This window comes from Neodiprion pinetum, chromosome 4 (assembly GCF_021155775.2).
Source record: "Neodiprion pinetum isolate iyNeoPine1 chromosome 4, iyNeoPine1.2, whole genome shotgun sequence".
NCBI lineage: Eukaryota > Metazoa > Arthropoda > Insecta > Hymenoptera > Diprionidae > Neodiprion > Neodiprion pinetum.
The window spans coordinates 26,863,967-26,884,657 of record NC_060235.2 but is presented as its reverse complement, the minus strand read 5'-3'; the positions used below and the strand labels follow the sequence as shown (position 1 = coordinate 26,884,657).

At 34.7% G+C, this 20,691-nt stretch overlaps 1 protein-coding gene across 16 annotated transcripts in view; it reads right to left on the bottom strand.

The window, feature by feature from the left end:
• LOC124215960 (bromodomain adjacent to zinc finger domain protein 2B) overlaps positions 1 to 20,691 on the bottom strand; it is a 116,452-nt gene that overhangs the window by 19,862 nt on the left and 75,899 nt on the right. For 6 of the 16 annotated variants that reach the window (XM_069135663.1, XM_046619933.2, XM_069135666.1 and 3 more), the window contains 12 exons: positions 15,071 to 15,298; positions 13,355 to 13,540; positions 12,982 to 13,129; positions 12,499 to 12,516; positions 12,102 to 12,342; positions 11,353 to 11,611; positions 10,676 to 11,052; positions 10,056 to 10,358; positions 9,562 to 9,836; positions 8,888 to 8,969; positions 4,696 to 4,962; positions 386 to 451 (listed from right to left, as the gene is read on the bottom strand). In XM_069135663.1, coding sequence (XP_068991764.1) covers positions 386 to 451; positions 4,696 to 4,962; positions 8,888 to 8,969; positions 9,562 to 9,836; positions 10,056 to 10,358; positions 10,676 to 11,052; positions 11,353 to 11,611; positions 12,102 to 12,342; positions 12,499 to 12,516; positions 12,982 to 13,129; positions 13,355 to 13,540; positions 15,071 to 15,298 — 2,450 coding nt within the window. The remainder of the gene's footprint in view (positions 1 to 385; positions 452 to 4,695; positions 4,963 to 8,887; positions 8,970 to 9,561; positions 9,837 to 10,055; positions 10,359 to 10,675; positions 11,053 to 11,352; positions 11,612 to 12,101; positions 12,343 to 12,498; positions 12,517 to 12,981; positions 13,130 to 13,354; positions 13,541 to 15,070; positions 15,299 to 20,691) is intronic. The other 10 variants (XM_046619941.2, XM_046619939.2, XM_069135665.1 and 7 more) reach the window with 4 other exon arrangements.

Genomic DNA, 20,691 nt, shown 5'->3' with positions numbered 1-20,691 from the left:
TACGGTAAATCGGAACGTGTAAAAAATTTAAAAGCTTTGGTTGTTAGGATAGTTGAGAAAGTTTAGTCTAACGATAATTATGAAAAGCAACATGATGATTCAATGAGCGAGAAACTTTGTTGATAGTGTAAAAGAATGTGCTATTATTTTCAAAAGAGAAAAAAAAATTTACACAATAAATAATACAAGAACAAAAATATTATATCACTGACAATCTTGGAAATTGGTGTTTAAAAGCATGCGACATGAAGCAGCCAATAGCAACAAAAAAGAAGATGACATGTTCTCATTTTTTTTTTTTTTTTTTTTAAGATTTAAGCTTATTTTTTTCTTTCAATTTCTTTAAAGAATTATACACGGGTGAACTAATTCCATATGACATTACCTGCTGCTTTCGTTGTTGTTCTTCCATGCGAATCTTCTCCATCTCCTCCTGCCTCTTTCTCCGCGCCTGCGCACATGCCACACACACGTCACCCACATCCATAATATTGATAAACAATCGATGTTATCTACTAATAATTGGTAATTAGAAATTTCGATTGAAGAAGTTTCAGATAAACTTCTCCCAAGTACGGTTCTAATTTTGCAACTGAAACATAATTCGCCTGCAAAACGATATTCTTATCGCCGCAAAATTTTTGCATTGCTATGAAAGAAATTAGTCAAATTATTCGATGAATACTTTCTAAGTTTCTTTCCCAGCTACCGTTGTATAAGGATAATAACGTTATAAGAAATAGAAAGGTTTTGAAATCCAAAATCCAGGCACACATATACAGAAAATAGGTACAGCATCCGTCACACTTAACAACGATAAGTTATCAAATAAAATTTTTACGTACATTGGGTCTGGGCAAAAGTTTTTTTTTTTTGTTTACTTAAGAGAAAATTTCAGCAGGAAAAAGGAAAATACAATAATTTTGAATTAGGTGCACTGTATCTAAGATTCGAAAGCAAAAATTGAATGAGGTTGAAGATCGTAATGTTAATATCACGATGTACGTTTATTAAAAGTTTATAAAAGATTGTCCGAAATGCAATAAACCGTATCACTACAAAACATACTAGTTTTTTTTGCAACTCCAACTCCTTCAAATTTATACTCTAAGATTGTAAGACTGTGAATTTTTTTTCAATATTTCGGTACGTCAACATCACTAACTTCAATCCCGTAAAATAGAACCAATCAACAACAAATTGAGCTAATAAATGTGGTGAAATATTTATGCTTTAAATGAGAATACTTGACAAGGCGTATAATAATTTTCTTTCTTATCCAACGTGCGGTAAGCACTTCAGTCGAATACGTTAAAATAATAAAATATGTTCAATTAGACATTAATGAAATGACACTAAATCGTCGATGATTATCTAATTTACATAAGCTTGCAACTAATTTTGATGATTCGTCTTGCAAATAGTATGTACTGATAAACAATGTCGCTCATAAGGTGTTCTTACACATTCAAATATTCCAAGGTGTAATTCAAAAACAAAGAATCTCAGTCTACGACTATTCTACTTTTAAACTAATTCTTATAATTATTACTGATCAGATGGACCATTTTACACATATGTCGCCTCATTGTCAGGTAAGTGAAAACCGCTCAAAGAAACATTCATACGTGTAATCTACGGATTTTTAAAACCCAACACAAAATTTATGTACGTAACCGAGGCGAGTTGATTAGGTCCAAATATCGCATAAACAAGTATTATCAAATATCTTAACAAATTTTCTGAAAATATATTGTCTTCAAACATTCAAATTGGGAATTTTTTCTGATCTTTGGATTGGTCAGCCTGTGACAATTAAATTACCTTAAGACTATGGATAAAATCTGGCATTCTCCTTAAAATAGTGTCATAAAGACGTTCATGCTGTAGCTTCAATGAAATCGTAATTTTACTAACATTAGAATTAAGAATTATACCATGGAAATTTGAATGTATACGAATAAGGTTTACCCGTGTTTGTGAAACATTTTTTCGAAATTATCGGATTTTAAAAACAATAAGGTATTTTTCGTATTTTTTGATCTTTTACTGGTTAATGAACTTATCTTGCGAAGACTCTAGTTCTGTAATTGCCAATAATAAAGCTGTAATAATATAACTCGAAATTCGTCACAATAAATCCCGCGTTTTATCAATATTAAATACATCTGCTATGTCATAATAGCAAAGCTGTAATCCATTGTTTGAAATATTTTATTCGTTCTTTGAAATCCTACTTCTTATTGAAAAAGCAAGAATAAAGTAAAACAAATTTTTCTATACCAAAGTATAATCAGTATTATTTTTATGACGCATAAGTCATGAATCAAAAATAAAGTTGCAAAATACTGTATGCTAAAATGCACAAATTATCTCTTCAAGGGGTCAATGAAGAAAAGTCTAAAACACTTGTTGTATTATTATTATCGTTATTATTTGTTTACTGCAGTACCTACAGCACTTACGATATTTAAATATATCGTTATTTGTAAAGTAAATTGTGTTTTGTGGAAGTTGCGTCAGTGAAAATGTTATCAGAGATGCAAAAAATACTGTGACACCCGTTTTGTCTACTTTGAACGTCTGTAACAGTAACAACCGAGTACGTATGCACTTTTATAATAATAAATTAACAAGTTATTCCCCAGTTTAGTTATTTTCCCACTTTTTTCAGAGTTTTTATTCCATACTTGGATTGTTAAATAAATAAAAAAATTATTAAAAAAATAAATCATATAAAATATTATTTGAGTTACAATCCGACGTGTATTATCATGTATTTGTGTGTGAAACTGTACTGTGATTCAACGAAATACGATTTGCTAGATTATACATCAAAATAGTTGTAAGCTAGATTGTTAGAACAGATTATATTCATTAATGATCGTCAAAATACCAACTTTAGTCATCGAAGTGCCTCTACTCTGATATCAATTAGGCACTTCAAATAGAAATTCAATTACAGATGTAGAAAAAATTGAAAGCCCTGAGTCACCACCACAAGGAACGTGATAACAGCCACTCAGTGAAAAGACTTGAGTTGTAAAAGAAAAAATCAGTACTGCGTCCCTCGAGCTGAATTCATGTACTGTGCTAAATACTACCAGAGATTATAGAAAATTGTTTCAACACCTAATGAACCGAGATACAAATGAGAAGCATAGCATCCATGCAGGGGCCAAGCAATGATTTTCTAGTTGTACGCAGGAGAATTATCACCTAATCCACCTGGCATGTTAATTGTACAGTAATAAACTACTTATTAGATAAAATATATAATAGTAAGAGTAATTTTTAAATATACATATGGCATGCTGGTTGATAGCTAGCTGTTATATGTAGTGACAGGAGAAGCTAGGCACAGGGTAGTGTTGCTGCTGTTTGTATTTGTACCTAATTTAATTATTTATGCCTACATATTGTTTAGTTTCTGAAAAATACCGTATCAATCTGATTACAATTTTATCATACCATGTGATTATATTATAAACACACAAGCTACAAATGTGGGCCGAATGTTCGTATCATGTACGTATTCATTGGCACGCATAGGAGACATCCATTTTTTACTATCCATGTTTATATTCCACATATTCTTCAATTTCATCAATCCTGCACGTGTCAAGGAAAGTAAAATGAGTCTCGAGGATAAAATTTGTACTGTAATGATTACTTCTCTGTTATCAAGAGTACAGTTATGTAATATGATGTGCTATTTTCCTTCGGTGTCGTTTATTAGCAAATAGAGAAAGTTGTGTGACTGCGCAACCTGATTTACATTAGATAATTTGATAAAGGTGTTTCTCAATTTTTTTTTTTTTTTTTTTTTTCAGCAGTGCATGTATTGAGTGCATTAATTTGTGGCCAAGTGTAATTTCAGGTAGACATTAGCAAGCAACTAAATTCGTGAAATACTCAACCTTTTCAACGGAGTTTCTGATATTTTCATAAAATGCAATATTGAAAACGCTACGTTAATTTTCAATTCAATTTGTATTCGAATGTTAAATTTCTTCAATGCTAAATCAAATAATTCAAATAAAATCTAGTTTAATTTTGTAAAACAATACTTTAGAATTGACGATACTGGAAATGATCAATTGGAAAGACAGAAAAAAAAAACATTCAATGTTAAAGTAGAACAGCGCTGTATGCATTTCGGGTCAATGTTAAGAACTAATTCAGAAGTTTCGACATAGTATTCCAAGCCACCGTCTACATTACTCATATTAGTAAGTAACTCATTAGTCAGGTACTAGCTAATAATTTCTCTGTGTGAATTTATATTTCTACCATTCTACAGACGATTAAGTACATATTGATTGTGGGTCTATATTTTTGCTCTTTTAATTTCAATGGTTTGTACAGCAATCGAGATTACTCATGTACGCATCAGCATAATGAGATAATTTGGTATCTACCTGAAGTATTTATGCTAATAACCGATATTCATTACATTTTATCCATATTGTAACCTTATCATTTACGTGTACAAAGAAGAAGAAAAAAAAAAAAACGAACAAAACGAAAACGTATCCGTTTTACTAATGGAAATTAGCCAAACCATATTTTAGCAGCTGTAACCGATTACAAAAGTGACATGCCTGATGACTGTTGTGCTTGTGTGTGTCGTGTTGGTGAAATTTTTGTGAACAAGTCAGGGCAGGAGGGACAGTCAGGGTAACGACATCTTACCTCCAGCAACTCATGGTTTTGCGTTTGCTTCTGGACCTGTTGCACCTCTGGGATTGACGTCACTTTTTTCAAATCAGTATCTTCCATCTGCATTACGTCTCTATTTCGCCAACTTTCTGTGATACTTTCACGATTCTTCCAAATCGTCGCAACGGTACTGCTAGCCAATCCGAGCTCTCGCGCCACGTCGCTCTTGCTCTTTCCGCACTCGATCTCCTGGATGATCTTCATTTTCTGTTTGATCGTGAATGCTAGGCGCTTGCGACCCTGCATTCGTGCCGTAGCCAGTGGCTACTGTCAGTGGCAGCTTTTATGTTTTTTTTATGGTTTTTTTTTTTTTTGGTTTTTTTTTCCTCCCCATGTTTATGTGTATGTAGGATGGGGCAGGGCAAAGAAGCCATTGCAGCTAGGGGTCAATTCGGGTCGACCACATTCTCGTAATTGGTGAGGCTGTGTTTTTTATACTTTTTGAATACCAATGCAAAGTACACTCATTTTTACAAGACACCGATTACGCGTCAGGTTTCATATTTAATAATAATTTACATTTTTTGTAAATATTTGATACGAAATTTATCACGACGGTACAATCAAATACTTGAACCTGTAACCGGTATATACCTTATTTCTACATCTCATCTCACGTATATCGACAGCAATTATCCAGAAGCTGTTGGCTTTCTTCGATAATAAATCAACACCGCACATCCATGCTCTGCGTACTTGCAGTTATAGGTCACAATAAAGTCGAAAAAATTTCATGCTGGTTCACAAAACAGAGCTCGTACATTTCCAGATAACTTCAATGAATATTCATTTTTGTATACGTAAGTATATGTAGATGTGTACGTATATATCTTCATTCCTGTATAACCCGATAGAAAGTACGTTTGTATGTACGATTGTTATCAATATTTTTCATTCTAATAGGTAGAACAAATTTTTACAAATAAAAGAGAGTTCGTCACACATCTCTTGCGAAAATGTACTACTGATCAACACTAGTATCGAGTACTGGAGTCGGGTGTGATAAAAAGAAATACTACTGGTTTCTGCTGAAATCAAACTTCGGTATTCAAGTGAATCAGTAGTGCGAGTAATTTGCATAATATAATTTTCAGTAGAGGTAAGAGTACGTTATCATCGACAATTATGAAATACGTGCCAAATGAAATCAGCATTTGTGCCTGTGGTCAGGTATTTAAGTTGTTCTATTATATCAAATAATCTTTTATTTCTACTTAGAGACGATATCAACAGTATTTTCGGCCTTTCGCGTGATATTCAATGTTACGAACTTGATATTTACGTGACTGGAGTAAAGAATTTTTTCAGTTACAAGAGAAAAAAAGTTAAGAACATCAACAATTAATATGTGAGAAGAGTAGAATTTCACCACCAAAAACCGATATGCACAAAATTTGAATGGAAATTTCTCTCAAAACGGCTGATCATGAATCCCTTGAAGAAATTTTCAACTTATTCCTAATAGAAAATTGTTGAGCAGCAGTAGGAAAATGTTTTCTACTTTGACTGCTTTCCAGTTATGTGAAATACTGAAGTCCCGTATTGCAGAAGTGAGCTGCAACGCTAGTCTTCAATATTAATCCGGTAGTTAAACATGACTGATCCCCAGTATTACAGAATTTCAGCATTCACTAAACTGCAGTTCTTCAGAAGTGCAGTAGTAAATTTTCGTAAGTGTAATAGTTATACTCAATGATGATAACGGACATATACATACACATATAACTATTTGATATACAGAAATTAATGCTCTAATCGCTGACGCTGATAAAATATGCATATACATATATATTACTCAGCGATAGCTTGATACACACGTCTTGTGCTTGCATAAGCCTTGAATGCAATCTATCAGTCAACATACAAGCACTACGTGTACGTATGGTAGTGGACTTGTAAATTTAAGAAATTACAATGTCTAAGCTTTATATAGCAGCAATTTTTGAGTGATAAGGAAAGATATTTTTCGTGTACATATTTAACATGTATTTTCTGCAAGTGTAGAAGGGAAGAAATGATTTTCTAATATATTGTTTCTTGTTATTCAAAAGTTTACAAAGAGACAAACTGCAAAGCAGATCTGCTCTTTCGACATTTCTGTAAGCAAACACGATCATTACTCTAGAGTGTTGGTTCTGTTTTAAAGTAGTACACGACGACTGAAAAAGTGAGTGAATTTGAGTAATTTATATCTTTGCAGGCAATTATTGAATTTTGTTGCGGTATGTTTTATTGAAAGGTTTGCAGATTAAGATTCATCTAATTATTTTGGCGATTGGAATCATTTAATTAGAAGTATTATTATTAACAATAAAGTCAACTGTTTTGCTCGATGAAATAATTTGCAATGTCTGTTATATCTCAAAATCGGTTCAACCGATATACTTCAAGTTGGGAGACAGTATTCGTGGATAATGTAACGTCCTTTGACGGTTTTTTTATACCAACATTGCAACTGTTGAAAGTGAATTTTAATTTTTTGTCCCGAATATAAGATATTTTTAAAAAATTTAATTAAGAAAGAAATACAATAAGTAAAAGAAAGTTGGATGGTGGCACAGGGGATGAATTATTCAAGATCATTGACTCCAAATTTGAGGTAAATTGGTCGAGCCTTTTTTGAGATATCGTGAGCGCTGCTAAACATGTCACTAAGAAAAATGGTTCACGTTATTGTCACGAACAACGCTTTCAAACAATTCATTCATAAAAAAAAAAAAAAAAAATTAAGCTTGATCTAAGTGCTTCTGAATAAAACAAATCGCAATAAAATTGGAGAATTGGGTAGCGAAATATTAGTTCTCAAAACTCACCCACTTTTTCAGTTATCTACTCGTATATATTTCCAAATAACATTGCACACTCAAAAAGTAGTGAACTTTTGTAATATTAAGTTTTTATGCAATCACCAAATGATCAAAACTATTTTGTAACTCAAGATTTTCAAAATGTCAGCGAAGACTTCCTGGTCAATAGTGCTGAGTAATATAAAATGTAATTCTAAATATTACGATCAAGTACAGAGCTCTGTCAGATACAATATAATGATTGTAATGGTGAAACCCTTAAGGTGAATATTTATCATCAATTATATCAGCCTCACCTAACTGGAATGTGGCTTTGCGACTAAGTAGTACCAATTGTAGTAATTGGTAAACGCATGTGACGAGAATTCATCAATTATGATGAAAAATAAATTCATACATGGAACGATAATATGGACCTTGGTATAATGCTTCAGTCGCTGCATTACAATTAATTTACAGTGGAACAGGTAAATTTTGAGATGGCACTTTAATAAGAAAGTAGCAACATTGAGGTGAATTAGACACTAAAATTTGCACAAATCTCTTGTAAGAATATCTTGTAATATCACAGTAAAAATAATAAACTGCAAACTTGATGCTTTCATGCTGGTACTAGGTGAATTTTTTATTCAAAGCTAATCTACAGTCGTATAACTTTCAGTATATACAGAGCTTCACAATTTGTAATTGAATCACAGTTCATTCAATTAATTTTTTTTTTTAGCGTTTTTTCCTTTTTTTGGTAAATAAAAAAATCAATTGTACGTCGCAGCGTTGTTTCAATGAAAAGTGACATCTATCCTTAGCGATAAGTCGCATACAAACTTTGAATGATAAAAATTAGACTATATGAAAATCTGTTCGTTTTTTCAATAAAAACATATTGGCAAGAATCAGCAACTCGAAAATCGTGTTGCAAAAATTTACTTCAGGAGCAAACTTCCACAAAATGTTCATGCTTTGCTAAGTACACAACATTAAGAAATAACCGTAACATCAACACTAGTGCCATCTCTTCGTTTTTCTTTTCCTTTTCTGTCCAGCCCTACACGTCATGTAATGTTTTAATTTAAATCGATGTTAAATAATAAGATAAAATAGCACACAATTCTTAAATAATAATATTAACAAAATAAACGGTAAAACATGCTAGGTTCTCCTGTCACTATGGCTAGCGGGTAAATATGGTGGACTTGTTATAAGTGAAATTTGTCACCTCTATTTTCTATCGGTTAAAGGAATATGGCACACATAGAACATGCGACACGCATGGCAGAGAGACAAGTACGAAATGTATCCCAAAGAAGAGAATAGTCGTTATAATTAGATGAAAAATAAATATATTTAATAGCACTTACTTCGAGCAGCTGTTGGTTTCTGAGTTCTCGCTCTCGCCTCACCGCCTCTTGCCTCTCAGACTTCTCTTGTTCCTTTATTAGCCTGGGTAACAATAAAAAAAAATAATTAGCTTGTTATGAAGTTCAATTACTGAATGAATAATCAAATAATTAATTCAGACTATATCGAGCTTGTTAAGGTAAAATTTTTTTTTTTTTTTTTTTTTGACTACGTATATCCAAAGAACAATTTTACTTCAACTAGATTACATATTGAACGATGTATAGGACGCACTGTCAGCTCAAGAATGCATTGAAACAGAAACATCAATAAACAGAAATTCAATAGGTATAACTAAACTTCAACGAGTTGAATGTAACGTTGAAAAACGTACCAGGGTGTGTGAAAAAAAAATTTTAACAATAAATTTACGATACACCAACTGATCTAATAACTTACACGCGACGAGTCACATCATTTTACTATCTTTGCAAGGAAGAATCGCTAAGGTTCGTCGGATTTTGATTAACAATAAGTTAGCATAAATGAATACACCACAAATCATCCGACAGATGTTTTTCTCGAACTTATTGATTGTTAAAAGTAATCTGATAAGTACGCTCGAAAAAGTGGAGTCAAATGAAATTGAATGTCAACGATAGTGAAATCAAAGTATACAAAGCTTATTGCTTACCTAACTTGCTCTTTGTATCTCTGAGCTTCTTCTTTAGCCAGTTTCTTAGCATAAGCCAATTTATCTCTGTCGTATTGATTGTTTGGTCTGGCATCCCGCAGACCTCCTGCTACCCTTAACTCTTCCAATCTTCTTGCAACTTCTTGGGATCCAAGTCTGACGAATTCCGCCTCAGCTAAACCCATTGTTGGTTGCAGAAATTCACCGACCAGTGGTCGCGACGAGAATGAAAAGTTAGCAGTAGTGAGCTCCATGGAATTCTGTTGTTCCAGAAACTGTGAAAAATTATGTCATCGTTATTTTCAATCATTGAACAAGGTGTACCAAATTTCTAGCGTTAAATCGTAATGAATCTCTGCGTACTGAAATTAGTCTCAATTATTATTGGATTACAAGCATATCGATTACAGTGATGACATCAATATGTCATCGAAATGTTCCGTCTGCATATATTGTACTTTTTTATAGACTTATCATAGCGGATATTAACTTACTTTTAGAAGCTCAAGAGTATTTCTGAATGTTTTTCCACACGGGCTGTAGTAAGTAACATCTCCTTTAATAACACCTGTCTTTCCAAGTCCTTTGATAACGGTTTCGCGTTTCCATCCATGATCCAAAGCTAGTTGCAGATCTTTTTCACTAGGATTCAATTTTCTCTTTTTAGCACTAGGTATTCCTTCGACGTTGTCGTCATCAGTGTCTGTAACTACGTCTGTATTACTGCCACTTTCGCTTGTCACATCCATATTGCTCTCTTCTCCGGACACTTCCAGAAGTTTGTTCTTCATTTTTTCCTGCAACAGCGGTACAATGTAGACATTTTCGTTCAACTTTCCCCGGATAAATAACGATTTGGGCATTACTTATGTTCAAGTTTTAGCACAACTTTAATCACAAATATAGAAGCTCGATAATATACGTATTCAAAAGGCAAAATTGCATTCATATTCATCGATGATAGTAGACCCTGATATATTCCTATTGTGCAGCTAATGATGGATGTATGTGTGTCTCAAAAAAGTTAACGTGTGTGCATAAAATCCATGATTCAACAGTGTTACTGTAAACCCCAAACTGACATTACAATGCATTAACAAACATGGATTCGTACCTGCATCTTCTCATCCAACAATCCTGTACTTGCATGCAACTGCGCAGCGAATATGTTAGATCTAAGCAGAGACACCTGATGCGCTAATGGCGCACTAGGATCTAAAGCAGGTGTGGGTTTAATACCAAGCGCTCTACTTTGAGCTAACAGGGATGCAACAGTGTTCTTCTTCGGCTTCGACACACCGCGGCCAAGATTTCTAGGTCGCCCATCTTTGTGGTGGGCTGTCATGCTATCATTTTCTTCGCTGCCGCTGCTTGGCCTTTGCGGTGAATCAGCAGCGGCAAAAAGCTGAGCAAGCGATGGACTAGGTGAGGCAGGTACGGGGACCGAATTCTGCGGCACTCGTCTCGGTTTTGGACCAGGCTTCCGCCGTGCTGTATTAAAAATAAAATTCAAAGAGCGTAAATTTGACAATTGTTCAACATTTGAAAATTGATACAATAAATATCGCCTTCTTCGAGTGTCTATTTCATGAGTTTTGTATTTGATTAAACATTGAGACAGTATTAAAATCGTTTTGAAGCTTCCGATCGGATTAATTCACTTTGTAACTTTTTGTAGTCGCAATAATAAAACCTGACATTCTAATCTAATGAGGTTCATTGAAGGACAAAAATTTGATTCAAATAGTAACGAACTGGATGAGATTGAATATATTAATTTATTAGACTTACACGTTCGGTCTGAAGCTAAAAGAGACTGGCTCAAATTGCTCAGCTGAGTAAGAGCTTGAATTCCAGTTATAGGTGTACTGCTACAAGTTGATGCAGGTTTCAACGAAAGATTGAGAGGCGCATCTGTATCACTGGTATTACTCGTATTACTGGTGGTATATGTAGGCGGTGCTGTAAGGACTGATCCGTTTGTTGAATGTGCAGGTAATTTAATTACTTCCACCCTATCAACGGAATCTCTGTAGTCATTCGCATCATTCTGAAAGTTGCAAATAAATAGAATCAGTAATCCGTCAACACATATTCAATTATTATTTAAACCAATACTGTCTGTAACCGGTGGAAACAGTATTTTAAACAACAATAAAATCATTTATTCAACTAGACATTTTATATCAACACTTTATAAGAAAAATAGTAAATGAAATATGCATCCACTATCATCAAAAACTTTAGTGATCTCATTTGTGGCAGTCAAGATGTCTTATCGAACGTACACTTTCAAGTTCTCTAGAGTGAGGATTTGCTCATTTTGTCGAAATTTAAACAATTTCATCCAAATTTCAAATTGAAAATTAAATAATAATCGTTTGAATAGAACGCAAAATGAAATCTGTGATTGCTATGTTCGGCATTACGAAACTGTTTGAAATTTTGCGGTACTGTCCAGGTACTCAGGTTTTTAACCAGTCTAATATCATTGGTTATTGTACAAAAATGAAAATCATATTGATAAAAATGTTACATACCCCAGTTCGATTATATTTTCGAGGGTCTAGCATGAGAGAGGAAGAAGTATTAGTTTGATGAGCACTTATAGCCGGTAGAGGCGGCGGATGAACGCTGACACTTGGAGTGTCAAGTGAAATCGTTTTCTTTCTCCCTCGATTTGTCGTTCCGGGAATTTTCGGACCGACTATACTGGACGTGTACTTGATGATTTCTGTATCTGGTGGAAGCCGAACACCACCCAAAATACTGCTGGGGTCACTGTGTGAAAAAAATTAGATTTTCATTGTCACAAAACTTCCGTGACAAATAATCAATTTATCGATAATCTTGCCCTATTTATCAATGACGAATTTCTCATTGATATGTAACACTACTAAGTTACAACTAGATATTATGATAACAAAAAATAATCACCTTCCTTCCTTAGAAGAGCTGTAGCGGTAGCAACATACAAGTATGTTAATAATATGAATTAATATTTGCCTGTTTTGTATTTAGTTGTAATTTTATTTTTCACTCACTCACAGACTCTTTTGTCTGAGTTATTATCATTATACGTGAGAAGATTGAAATGAAAGTTTTCTCAAGGGAATATATACGAGTATATGACTGAAAAAGTGAATAAATATTAGGAATTTATATCTCGACAAAGAATTATTAAATTCTATTCAAGGTCGAGTTGATTTAATTTAAAAGTATACATAACGAGCTTCATTGAAATATTTTCTTTTTATATTAGAAATATATAATAAAAGGTTTTAATATTGACAATAACGTTAACCATTTCGCTCGGTGACGTGTTTTGTGGTGCCCGCAATATCGGTTTTTCACTCAACTAATCGTCTATAACCCCTGAAGAAAATGATGTATTTATCCGTTATAATCATTAATGTTTACCTGACAACATTCGTCTGCGAATTAGACGTACTAGTAGTTGAAGTACTGTGATGCGAGATTGGTGTTTGACTCACGGCCAAACTGCTCGTCAGACTAGCTGTTGCGGAACTACTACTTGCGGGAGTCTTATGGCTCTTACTAGATTTAGCTGTGAGATAAAGGTGAAAGAAAATTACAATACATTATGGTTCGAAATTGGCTGAGATGAATTAAATTTTCAAGATTTACGATCAATTTTCTTCATATTTTAATCCGTACAGAAACGAATACAAGTCGGAATAAAATAATCTATTACGTGATAGTTTTTTCCTCCGTATTATGCTTTGTTCTGAGTATCTCATACACTTCCAGTCAACATTTGGCGATGACTTACATTTATTGGACTTGTGAGATGATAACGGTGGCGGATTGAGCAATGAGCCAGGATACGGTGGCAGTAAGCTTTCTGCGCTGGGTGGAAAGCTGGGGAGCCCGGCGGCTCCTTGTAACCTCGCAAGGTAATCATGTGCAGCAAGATGCGAGGCCATAGTCCACCATGCTGCACTAGCTGGATTGATACCTGTAAAATAAACGAATTTCGTACCTCGGTTCAAAAATCTGTGTATGCCAGCAAAAGACCAAAGAATGATGTATTCTTCACCTGAACAACTGCTAAAAAGATGTTACAAAGTTCACAAAACTTTAATCCGAACACTTTTACAAATTACAATTTATGATTGTATTTATATGGATGACACACGTATTATACAACTTATTCATTTATTGGAATAACAATTTATATTGCAAAACATTTTTATCGAAATAATAATTTTAATATCTCATTTCGGACAATATCTTTACATTTCCGAAAATTTAGGCTCCAAAAATTACTTGTACGTATGCGCAAAGATGTGTTCTAAAGGAAGTGGGTATCGTTGGCTCTCAAGATATGTTAAATTAACCCTTCGTAGTCACACCACTAAATAATTTCACTGTAGTCACACGGGGTCGATTCGACGTAGTCAGTTTTAAAAAAACTGATCCTCAAGCAACTATCGGCCCGATGAGGATTAACAAAATTACGCCAGATACTTTCAAAAGTCTAGATTGCGTATGAAAATTCGATTTAAAAGAAATGAAACGGTAACACATTTTGAAAGAAAAATCATAAGAAGGTCAAGGCGCGAAAGGGGCATTTTCACTTTCACAACGTCTCGTTTGAAATCAGGGATTATTAGATATTTAAGCCGAAAGGTGATCGACGGGTCGATTCTGCCCATTGTGACTATGAAGGGTGCAGGACAAAAACACCGTACCTACTGTCAGAGTCAAAAGTTAGAGAGGGAGCAACATAACGGGTCCAAAACCCTCTCGTATCGTTATTTACGCCAATAATAGTGAATACGACTGGAAAAACATACTCGCTAAGTAACATAAATGAATCTGTCTAAATTCGAATAAAACAAGCTGAGATACCATCATACTGGGAAAAGTTTTATAATTAGAACGTTAAATATGATCAAACTCTAGTGTTTCTGATATGATTATAACGTCTTCGAACTCATTTTGCTCGCTGAAGAGATCGCCAAAAATTATTTGTAAATTACTCAACAAACCTTTCAAACCAGCATACTTAAAATGTTAAAATTTATTTCAAACAATCACTAGAAATCTCTATCACCAACACAATAAGCCAAAAACAATCAGAATTCGATGAAAAACACTATTGTTTAATTAGTTTCAACGTTCTAAATGTTCTAATTACAAAACTTGTGTAATTCGAATTAGCTCAGATTCATTTCCACCACATGATGAAGATGTCGATTCATTCACCTTCATTATCACTGGCTCAAATAACATTGCTAGAAATTTGTTGAATGATTGGAGTCCGTTCATCCTTAAGAAGTTGTTAGAAACATGACGAAAATTTTAGGAAGTATGTACATGAAATTCGGGAGATTATTTACTAGTCCGTTAAGACGTAGAACTCTCTTCTCCTGCTGTGTTTTCACTTTCGTGAAAAACGAAAAAGTATGAAAAAAAAAAAAAAATTATTTCATCAAAGATTGACGGCGTTGATTAAAGCAAGAATGAAAATGGTAATAATTACCCAGACTGGCGGCCTGACTCGCAGCCACACTCAAGGTGCCTAAACTGCTATGGGAATACGGTGGTGGCGGTGGCGCAGAGGTGGGAGTATGACCTCCATATCCCTGCCCTGAACCACCCCGACCAAGTATCGCATAAGCAGATGGCAAATGATGAGGACTCAGACTGTAACCACCTGGCATTCCACTGAACAGCGATGATGTTGAGCTGTCTCCTCTAGGCCAGTATGCTAAACCAACACGGAAAAAACGAGATTGTTAGTGTGTACGTATTGACAAAAGTGCTACTTTTGTGAGAAAAATTTCAATTTTCATTCATATCATCCCCAGCGTATAATCAACTCGTTTACCGTCACGTGATTGTAGGTAATTTAATTAACTGAAACAAAATATGACGTTAAATGAGGATTTGATTCCGGGGTGTCTATACTGAATTAATGAAAATTTCAAAGGAATTTCAAATTTTTATATACATACAATTTAGAAATATTTTCACATTTATAGGAGACGATCTTTTTTCATTAACATACTGCCAAGGTCTGAATAGTTGAGGTTTTAATCATTGTAGGTATTTTTGAAAATCACATTAACATAGCGCAGCTAAATTACGCGTTTTTCATGGAAGGTTTGAAAAATTTGCGGTCACACATTTTTGTCCTCACATTATTCCAAGTGTTTCGGAAAAAAATTACACGTGCCAGAAAAAAACCACTGAATTACTCGAAACTTGACGAGGGTGAAGTTAGCAACGTTATCGTAACGAAGCATCGGGGAAAAAATTACTGATTTCTTAATTTCACAATGATTCTGAAGGAACTAAGATTTCGAAATATGAGTGTGTTTTGTTTTATTACGGTTTACTGAATTTCAGACAATTCAAAAATCTCGAAATGACTAGTTTTCCTCAGCATAAATAGTCACTAACTTCAATATGATGAAATTTTCTACTATTTTTAAATCCATAATGAAATACAGTGAAAATATTGCATCGAAATATAGTTATAATCTTACGTTTTACACGTTGTTATGTTCCGAAAAATTCAGTATTACGTTCGATATCCTTGGCAAAGGATGCAACCTATACGGCACTTACATTTTCCAAAAATTTTACAAAAATGTCTATTTGGGCAGTAACCAAAGAAAATATCGGTAAATTAAATAAAAGTTTCAATCGTCAAGATCAACGTGCCTCTAAACTTTAAATCAGCGTTATGTGAAATTAGATGTATGCTTTGTATTTGAGACGAAACAAATTAGGTACAACTGTTTAAAATGTAAAAACATTATGACGGAGTAGAATACATCGGTAATTATATCGCGCAATTAGTGCGACGCTACAGAATCCAAATGAAGTACTCGTCTCGTTTATATCAAAGTACTTTGCTGCGTTCATTTTTAATTTACAAAAAATGTCGATCGGTACGTTTTTACGGCTGGGATTGATTCGAAGTGGTAGTTTCGGAACGTTTCTGCGCGCGATTCGAGGGATATGGACCCGCTATCCTTGCCCCGACCCCTCGTCAATCGATTTCATAACACGGCCATTTTGCTTTTCTACGATATGAGGACGCGAGCGATGGGTAAAAAAGAAAAAGGAGAAACAACAAAGATGGCAAAGAGACGGCAGCTCTCTTTCAAGGAAAACCTGATAAGGATAAAAAAAAAAAGAAATATATATATGTATATGGAGTTTTCTACATCTAAACGAGAATACGTCAACTTTTTGGATCTCTGATTTTTTATTATTCAAAATTTTGAGTCGTTGTATTGCAGATCCGAAGCCTACACGCACTCAGATAACTGTTTCTTTGATTACAACTTTCGTCTCTGTTTGATCAAAGTTGAATATTTACTCAATTCTTTTATGAACTTGACATTTTTTTTTCTAATTACAGCTCTACGAGAGGTCAAAATACACAGGCACGAAATGTTTAGTTTGAAATATACATTGCAATTATACAACAAGTTTCACATTTTTAATTATTTTACGAACAAAAATAAAAATTCTGCATTTGTGGTAAAACTGTACCTCTGATTTCCTCAGATGTTTTTTTCAGTAATCAACTGGATATTGCCATACATGGTAAAATTAAATATTTAATAACGTCGACATGTCAATAAAAAAGTGATTCAGCGAATTTGTAGAGAACAGTTTTCTTCATAAATTGATCTATCGCAAAGTAAAATTGCGAACTAGTCTGTTCCAGATTTTCAACAATTTTGAAGCTATTCCAAAACGAAGCATCGCCAGCCTAGTATTTGTCGATAAATCCAGTACGTATTTTCTGTTTTTCCAGTTTTATAGAAGCCTCCGAAACTTACGAATATAATGATTCGACAATATATCGAATGTACGGCTATCTCGTAATGAAATCAATAAAAAGTATGAAACCCTTGCGTGCATCGCCATGAAATCTACATTTTCCTCATTCGTCGAACGAACTCACAATAGGTTCAGTCATGCCGAGCTCCTCGAAATATTCACAATACCACCTCATACCTGTGATTAGATAGATTCATCCCATAAACTCGATCTTCCGTTCATTATTTTCAAGCCAAGAAGTTTACCGACGCACCATCGTAAATATAATAAATTAACATGCAGTCACGTGTAACAAAGTTTGGAAAATTTTCTGCTCCCCTATTAATTGGAAATCCAACGGAACTGCAATTTGCAGAGCAGAAACATTCGTCTCGGTCAACGGAATTCGAGCCTAAAACGTAAACATGCATATTCGATTCTTGTTTCCATCAATTAGTCTCATCTTTGTCGTGTATAAAGTTTGCACAGTAATGCCTATCACAGTACCAGTTTCTATTTTACAATTAGACAAACGCGTTGGTTGTTTCGAACGAGACAATTCAGGATCCAATACTTAAAGTCCTGTCTTTCTCGTATTTTCCGCTAGAATTCCGTCTTACTCTTCCGTACACTAATCGGACAAAAATCATGCACGCGTAACACTTGTTTTCGTACCCACGACATACGACAATACGGAAGTAAAAGTTTAGTTTCCAAGACGAATGACTCTGACCTACGAAATGCAGCAGTCACGACGAAGAAACGAGAGAGAATGGGGCAAGTGCAGCTTTCGTAGACAAACCTGCGCTCTTGTCTCACCTCGAACCGGCAACTGTAAGTTTTATCGTTCTACCTGACCGCGCCATGTTGTCAAGTGATTTCAGACCAGTTTGGTATCGGCGAGGCGATCTGCACTCGGTTGATTCAAGGTCGGCACTTTCAATGCGACAAAGTTCGACGCAGCCAGACGAATTCCCGTGTCTGTATCTCGTAATCAATTGTCCGTCGTTTTACGCAAGGTATATACCTGTGCCTTATAAATCTACTACACCGGCATCAAATTAAAAGTAATACCAAGTTGGCATCGATGTCTCCGTAAGTTTATACGAGTACTGTACTTATATGAAGAAAGTTCAGGGATTTAGGAAACCACTGCAATTTTCACGCGTCGCGATGCGTCTCGATTGTTTGTTCAGCCAATTGACAGTATGCGATACTCGCACCTCAATCACTTCTAAACCATGGAAAATTTAACGTGATCTCAGCAATCCGCATGTTCCATTTGTCAAAGTAGCTTATCGTTTCGAAAAGTTCGAATCTTCAATCTTGATTTTTAATCCGTGGTTTAAAAGGAAGGTGGTTCAAGACTATAGTAGTTACATGCAATGATTGAATATGCGTAAGAGTCGCCGCATGCTGATCCCTCTTAAAGAAATTGTTCAAAGTTTCACTAAACCAGCAGATTTGAGAACCGAATTTCAGTATCAACTGATACCAAGAACATAAAACCAAGTTAATTATACATGTATCAAAAATTTTAGGTTGGACGGTTGTTTGACTGAACCGTTATACGCGTTGGTCATCATGACTATGATGCCATCTGAGAATCTCGAATTATCGTCTATCAACGGACCAACTGTACTTTGAAAATAAGACATAAGCAATAATTGAATGTAAGAATATCCGATAATACGTAAGTTAAAAAAAAAAAAAAGAAAAAAAAATGTAAAAAAATATTAGACACGTTTGAGTCGAATGAGCCAAGTTCAAGGGAAAAAAGATATGCTGCGTCTTTGAAACGTGGCAGACTAACTAAGCTTACTAATTGTACGTGTACATATCGACCTCTTGTGAGTTTCGCTAGTGAAACTTTGGACTCTGACAGTAGTAGGAGTGCATACCAACGTGTCCGTACCTCGTCAGGAAGCCCGAGACGGAAAGAGAGAGGAAAGGAGGCGTCCTTTTCGGCCTTTCCTTACGCCGTGTTTATTACAAAAGGACGAGACCAAAGTCAGCCTCTCGTATCCACCAAAGTTCTGTTCGCTCGTTGAAAGATATGACGTGAGTTGAGCCCGAGTGACCTTTTTGTTGTACGATTCGAAACATTGTTACACCTAATTTCGAATGATTTTCAGTGATTTCTATATTATACACACATACACAAAGAACACCACGTATAGAAAGCTAAGAAATCATTGGAAATCAATGGTATCACCCGTTTGTTAAATGACGGGATTTTGAAGCCCACTCCTTAAAATTTAGTCGTAACTTTGTCATTTGGCAGTAAAAGTAGCTTTCAAACATCCCAGGTTTTTGTCACGCAAGCTTCTTTCAGTTACGACTATTCAACTTTTTCATAGTTGCTCCTCTTTCACATAAGTTTAAATATTCATAATTCTAAGACGTTTGTCGATTAATAATGTTAACGAGCGAGGGCAAGTATTGGCTGTAAACAACACGAGATGATAAGTTTTTTACGATACTTGTATTACTTTATGAACCATGCTCGGTAATTGAATACATCGTAGGATGAAGGAGAGGCATTTGTTGATTTTGTTCTTGTTCTTTCGGAATTGTATTCGAAACATTCGGCTGCAATCTGATTGTTTGTCGATTTCTCCACTACGGCTGCAGGCATCTCAACATGAAACTCAAGTCATCAATTACCCTTTCCAAATTTCATTAGAGATTCTTGCTTTATGCTTTCTAAAACGAAGCAAAGCGACCGCTTACATACAGACAATACAACCGTATCGAATTTCACGACCAGTGACCGTTTTAAGTTCGTAAAATTTAGGTCTTGGTTATCAACTCAACCGTTTCGAAGCTTGTCAAGAACCGTCTGATACAGTAGCATATAAGCTTTTTCCGAGTTTTGATGAGGGTATAACCTATGATTGTATTCAGGGTAATTTCATTTCTCAGATCAAACTAATAAAGCATAAATCCCGAATGAAACTATCAGCAAGAACTTTTATTTATTCAAGCCTGAACCCGTTAGCAAGTCAATTAATATTATTATTTGCTCTACATTTACTCAGTGCAAGAATTCATAATCGACTGATTCAATTCACATACCTGCGTGTTAAGAATTTTAAGTATGCATTGGCAAATAAGATAGAAAAGAGAAAATCCAATGTTCTAGAAGTTTCACTGCTTTGTGTACGAAATTTTTCCGAGTGTCGATACTCTGACGATTCCCTGATGAGCTGGCTCTGGTATTTTAACATCAGTGATACGTAGGCTTTGAAAATATCGGTATAAGTGACAGTCAACGCGGTCGTTCAAAGCTAATTATAATATCCTGTAAATGTAAAAGAC